The 6,941-nt window shown below is 36.4% G+C and overlaps 1 protein-coding gene across 1 annotated transcript in view; it reads left to right on the plus strand.

Moving 5' to 3' along the window:
- Nucleotides 1-6,067: 6,067 nt before the first annotated feature.
- Nucleotides 6,068-6,941, plus strand: part of LOC107697504 (dynamin-2-like) — a 39,474-nt gene continuing 38,600 nt past the window's right edge. The window contains exons 1-2 of the mRNA XM_016498313.1: nucleotides 6,068-6,108; nucleotides 6,354-6,427. Coding sequence (XP_016353799.1) covers nucleotides 6,068-6,108; nucleotides 6,354-6,427 — 115 coding nt within the window. The remainder of the gene's footprint in view (nucleotides 6,109-6,353; nucleotides 6,428-6,941) is intronic.

Consider the following 6,941-nt stretch of genomic DNA (forward strand, 5'->3'; position numbering starts at 1 on the left):
GGTCTGAATACTTTCCGTACCCACTGTATATATATATATATATATATATATATATATATTCCCAAAAACACAATAAAGGATCATGTGACTGCTGAAATACAGCTTTGCCATCACAGGAATAAATTATATTTTAAAATATATTAAAATAGAAAACAATTTAAATTGTAATAATATTTCACAGTGTTACTATTTTGCTGTATTTTTGCTTACATTTATTTTCACATAAATGTAGCTTTAGTGATCATAAGAGACTTACTTCAAAAACATTTAAAAAAAATCTTGCTGATGCCAAACTTTTAAAGTTTTACATTGTATAATGTCCCCTTTAGGAGTCCCTGTAAGGCACAGTAAGTCTTTAATAATCCTTTTTTTTTTGCGCAAGAGGAGCCCACAGGATCTTTCTTCTCTTTGCAAGCTGATTTCCGTATGGAAAGACTGGGCCTGTCCAACAGGAAGCAGTGATTGTTAGTGAAAGCTATTGTTTGCTCAGTGTATATCAGTTTGGTGAGCTGAAGTGAAGTGGATATCGCCTGCTTAAGATAAGTGTGTCTGACTGAGAACAAGCTGCTTGTGTATCTGAGTGGGAGGCATTCAAGCGCTCTGACTATCTTCATAAAATCTCGGTCAGTGTGCTGAGGCAATATGCTCTCAGGCAGTTATTGGAGACCCAGTTTACTTTTTTTTGATAGACAGTTTGTTATTTTTTAATCTTTATATTCTTTAATTATAATATTCTTTATAGCTTATTGTATAGAATATTTTGTGTTGACCAAAGAATTTTAAGTTCTCTTGGAGCAGTCACATATACCGTTTGTAAAAATTCTGTCATCCCTTGAACAAACTAAGTAGTCTTGCACATGCAGTACTATTTATCTCTGAAGCTATACTAAATTATGATGATGATGATGGCTACACACTTGATGACACATAATGACAACTATAACCCGTGTGTCATTTGCATTATGCTACAGTTGGTAATGTAAACAGCCACAAATATGTGGAATTATACAAATGTCAAAACGTATTGAACCTAGAGCACTTTGTGGGGAAAAGCAAGGTGTCACCACAGATTTAGAGTGTGTTCACACTTTGATTCCTTTTTTTTTTTTAGTTTGGACCAAAAAAGGATCTACCAAACATCCCAAACTGGGCTAAATGTGCTCATTGTATGTTGTGTGTACATATGGTGGCATTTTTACCAGTTGAGAACTCACAAGAGCTTATAAAATGCATAAAGGAGCCAAAACAGCGCCAGGAATACCTCAGTTGCACACACAAGTGAAGATCTCCTGCAAGGAGATGGGGTTTTGATCCCTAGTGCTGAACTGTAATGGGCAACATAGCTCCTATGAGGAGAAGAGAATGTTTTTGGTTCATTTAGATGTCTTTGGTCTGTTGCGTTCATATTTTAGTTTAACTGCACCAGAGTTTGAAATGGTGGGTCTCAGTCTGCTTGTTTGGTGCTCCCCAGGTTTAAATGGCAGTGTTCACACATATTCAGATGGACCACACTAACAGAATAATCAAAACAGAGTCTGCTTTAATCAAGCCAAACCTGCCAAGTGTGAACACACCCTTAAAGTGCAGTGTGTTTATCACGCTATCAGGCATAAACTTGAGCTTCCGGTCAAAATGACAGACTTTAGTGATGTATGCCAGATCTCTCTAATCATTTAGTTTGTTTGAACCCCGCCCCTCTGCAATCAACAGCAAGCTCATTTTCATTTTTGAGTGCAATGCCCACATCTCAAAATTCAATCAAAATCTTATGGATAGAACCAAGTCCCCGTCCTACTTTTTTTTTCTTTTCTTTTTCAAAAATCAGTTGCACTCAGATATACGTCACAATAAAGAAGAAAATATCTGTTGCTGCAATAGATCTCCTATAGCTAGATCTTCTAGATATGGCTTACAGGCAAACATTCTCAGCTTAAGTTGATTATGAGTCCGGCATCTGACTCTGAAAGAGAAGTAAGTGTTGTGCTGGACTCACATAACTCAGGACGAGGAATTCCTACATTTCCTAAATTAAGTGATATCTGGAGAATGAAAATTCTCAACTTATCCTCATTTTACTCAATATGTACGTTTCCTTCCATAGAACGCAAAAGGAGTTAGCTAGCAGAATGTTATGGTTGCTCTTTCCTGTCCATATACATTTATATATACAAGAATAAAGTGACTTAAATTGCATTGAAGGTATACATTTTTTCAGGTTACACATTGTCCCATGACCTTGGCATTTCTAGTGTTTGAGCTACCGAAATGCAATAAAAGCACAATTTACATTTATGAATTTGGCAGATATTTTAAATATATATTTCAATCAGTTCTTGCATTCCCTGGGAATCAAACCCATGACCTTTGCTAGTGTCATGCTGTACAATTTGAGCAATGCTTGAGCAGTGCTATATTCTGTCTCCTCAAGCCATACGATAGGAGGACCAATCCAAAATTTAAGTTGCTATTCATTGGAAATCTTGCCATCGCTCACTTGCCACACTTCAGAACACCTTACCAAATAATAGAATTTTTACAGTCTGCTTCTACGTTTTTTATTATCGGTTGCTCAACTGAAAAACTCTTCTGAATGAAAGTGGTACAGTCTAGCAGGTGGTTTGTTTCCTTCGGATGAAATAATGGTGGAATGAAGTGGAATCATTTATGCAACAGAATGAACTTCCGTCGTGCAGTCATATGATGGCCTACTTAGAGCTCATGCACAGGAAATAATGAGTACACGTATTCATAGCAATGAGTTATATATGAATGGAGGAGAGCAGTGCACCCTCAGCCATCTGTTATCTTAGTATCACTACCAGTCAGTGGAACACCAGAGATGCCTGGAGAAATGGGTTAGTGAAATGAGAGAGGGAGCATAGTGCTTGGGTTTAGAAGAATAAGTAGTTGATTTTTACATGACCAGTAGAAGACATCTCAAAATGAAGACATCAAATTTAGCTGATGGGTTTGGAATCTTTCTTTTGAGGAACTTCCCAGCTTCTCACTTTGGTTTACATTACATTTTCATTTATAAATTTAGAAGACACTTTTATTCAAAGTGACTTACAAATGAGGAACGCTACAACACAAGCAATTCATCCAAAGGAGAACATAAGAGTAATGTAAGAAGTGGAGCAATATGAAGTTTAGAATAGCTGAAGAGAATACCAAAGTTATTGAAGGGATATATCACTCTTAAAATGAATATTCTGTCTTCACTTACTCACCCTCGTGTCTTCCATTCCACCAAAATTTTTGACACAAATAAAAAAGTTAATCAAGAAATCGTAAAAGTAATCCATATGAATTAAGTGGTTTAATCCAAGTCTCCTGATGAGACACGATCACTTTATATGATAAACAGATTTAATTGAGGCTTTTATTCACATATAAACAGTGACCAATGCACATACATCAAACAAGATCAACGGCAGCTCAACCGTATTTGCATGAGGTGCAAGAACAAAGCTCACTGGTTCTTGCAAAAGCTTAAAGTGCTTGTGTGACACGTGAGAATAAACAATACTGGTTCTCAAGCCATCAAGAAAGCACATTTCATCTTATGTTTTGAGTGTCAAGGTTTTGGTGGAATGGACTGTCAATGGTGGCATAGAAATCTCTCAATGCAATTAAAAAATATCATTATTTATGTTTAAATCAAAGGTGATTTAAAGTATTTTGGTTTGGAGTGACACGAGTATGCGTAAATGATGACGGAATTTTCATTTTGGGGTAAACTAAACCTTTAATTAAAAATAATTCAACTGAAAATGAAATTCTGCAGTCATTTACTGACCTTCATCTCAGTGGCCAGGGGCTGTCAAGCTTAAACAACAACAAAAAACACCAGAAAAGTGAAAACATGAAAACCAATGGCATTTGGTTCTGTAGACTAATTTTATGGTGCTTTTTTTTGGCCTTTTTTGGAGCTTAAAGGGTTAGTTCACCCAAAAATGAAAATTAGCCCATAAATTACTCACCCTCAAGTCATCCTAGGTCTATTGTTCGTTACTTCTGAGCGGCGCATGCGCAAAGCCGAACTTATACGTCATCCGCCCGGAACTGCTTCCGTTTACAACAGTGAGCGCAAGCTAGATTAAAGTGATTATTACGTTTTGAATATGGATATTTTTCTTAAAAAAACGCATCGATTCGCTACAGGAGGACTTTGTTCACCCCCCAGAGCCGTGTGAGAGACTTTTTTTATGGGTGGGTGCTTTTTATTTCACTTCTTTTGGACTGAAGCAATGCAACACCCGCTGAGTGCCATGAAACAGCTTGAAAGATCAAAGACAATTTTTTCTATAACTCCGACTGGATTCGTCTGAAAGAAGAAAGTCATACACACCTAGGACGCATTGAGGGTGAGTAATTTATGGGCTAATTTTCATTTTTGGGTGAACTAACCCTTTAACCGCCACGGGTCACTGTATGCTTTTATATTATGGAAAAGAGCTGGGTGAGCATTCTTCTAAAGATCAACAAAATGATTCATGAGGGCAAGTAAATGATGACTGAATGTTACTTTTTTGCTTGAACTACTCCTTTAATCTCTTGATTATTTCTTAAACTGTTTATTTTAATCTTGAAATGCTCAGTTAAACACCCGCTGAAATGTGTAAACATTCATACTATGTTACCCACATGCAGTGCTCAATTCTGCATTACATGTATGTTTACTACAGTAATGCATGCTGGGTACTGGGGGAGGGACAGGATGAAATAAGCGGATAGTGAAGAAGAAAGGAAAGAGAAGGGGGAGAATTGAAGAAGAGTGAGCCACACAGATGACTCACTGCCTGGGTTCAAGCTAAATACCACAGGCTGGTTTGCTAGTTCATATACAGTAGTTTCTTGGCTAATATACAGATGAGTTACCCACTCTACAAGCTTAAGATATTTTCACATTTATTCTACAACATAAAATACATCAGTAATACCCCCTTGTGATTTAAAAAAAAGTTTTTACTAGTTTTGAAAAAGGCAGTTGCTAACAAGTGGCCAAATGGAGCTACAGAGGTTATCATCACACCGAACAGGTAAACTACTCACTAGTCCGCTTTTATAGCCTCATTATGTTTATAATATGCTCTTGCAAACTATTCTAAAATGTTTTTTAAGAGTTGTTGGAAGTTTTAGTGACACTGAAGTCATGCAACCGTGGTGTAGTTCATTTATAGCCTATGTTTAGCTTTTTACTTCTACTGATTGTATTTAGGTTTCAAAATTCGTAAAAGTTGTTTAAACGTAACGATTATCATGATGAACAAAACTTGTAAGAATCATAAACGTTTGTTGGTCTCGGAGCTTATTTTCTGCAATAATCGAAAAGCCAGAGGAAAAATCGTATTGGATTTTTGTTGAGTGAAACAGGGTGATGCTACTTCTGGGTTGACCTACAAAATACATCATCACTGCAGCACTTTATTACCACGGATGGTTTTACCTGCATCCTGCCCCTCTCCCTGGATGCCTTTAACTAGGTCTAATCCAGTGGGACTTCCCCTCTATTTTGGGCAGTAGTTCTGTTTTAGATCTGCGCACACCCAATTTCCACTATCATCTTTATCATCCATTGTGACTTCATCTCAAGCCTGGGATTTATCAGACCAAATGGAAAACACATTTGTCCATGGAAAAGTCTAACTTTTCCCATCATTGTATTTTTGCCTCTTTCAAAATATATTGGATAAAGATTAAAGAACAAAAATCTAAGACAAACAGGCCCGCACCATTGAATCAACCGGAAGCTAACAATTAGAGCTATGATTGTGTTTACACTTTGGTGTAATCAACCTAGAATTGGTTTATTTAGAGATATCTCTGCACTTCAAACAGGGGTAGCGAGTATTTTAACATCACCCGTAAAGAATATCAGTGATCTAGCTGCAGTTCCTCTACTGGACTGTTTTATTTATAGACTGTACTCATGTCCTCTGCACATACATGGTGAAAATGAACTGGTTCTGGATTATGAATTCACTACTTTATGATTATGTAAAGCTAGATTGTCTCACAACTCATTTGTAAATGTACAGGCCAGTACAAGTACAAATATCAGAGTATGAGGGTCATGAAGGGTGGGACGAGGTTTATGGTTTCACTGTAAGACTGGACTAGTCCCAAGTATGCAGTGACAGTCTCTGGCACTGTGCCTCAGACAGGGATAGTGTCAGTGTATCATGTGAGGCAAGTTTTATGTGTAGGTTTTTATTTATTTATTTTTATATATTTGTTTATTTTGTTAGAAGGAGAGTTTTACTTTGGCATGCATAAGGATTCATCTGCCTATTGTATGTTTTTTTCTTATGTGTAATTTCTTTGACATGATGGTCATGCTATCCTTTCAGAGATTTCCTACCAAGAGGCTCAGGAATTGTTACAAGGAGACCACTTGTCCTTCAACTCATCAGTTCAACTTCAGGTATAAGTGATACACACAAACACATATATTTTAGTTGTAGTACTCAATTAGAGATCAGGTAACAAATCATTGACTATGTGTTCGGAATAGCTTGATATAATTGGATATATGTATAAAAAAAAGTATTTTCACCATTTTTGAAACAAAAAATTGGATTAAAAATATTTTTAAAAATAGATTCCACTCTCTGAATTGAATATACCACTTAATGATTTCATGTGACAACAGTGTAGAATACTACTTTTTGGTTGGGCTTTTACTACAGACCTAGACAAAATATAACAACCAACAAACAATCCAAAATTGAAAACACAATAAAAGCACACACATTCAACAAATATCCAATTAACCCTCTGGCCCTCTTCGGTCATTTTTGGCCCCAAAATTTTATATTTTAAAAATCTTAGTTTCATCGGAATGAGATGACACTTGGTCACTTTTGTCACATTAGCAATATGAACACACACAAAAATCATGGACATGATTCGGATATGTTAAAGGGTCATAAAAAAAT

The sequence above is a fragment of the Sinocyclocheilus anshuiensis genome, unplaced genomic scaffold, assembly GCF_001515605.1.
Source record: "Sinocyclocheilus anshuiensis isolate Anshui unplaced genomic scaffold, SAMN03320099.WGS_v1.1 scaffold801, whole genome shotgun sequence".
Classification (NCBI taxonomy): Eukaryota; Metazoa; Chordata; class Actinopteri; order Cypriniformes; family Cyprinidae; genus Sinocyclocheilus; species Sinocyclocheilus anshuiensis.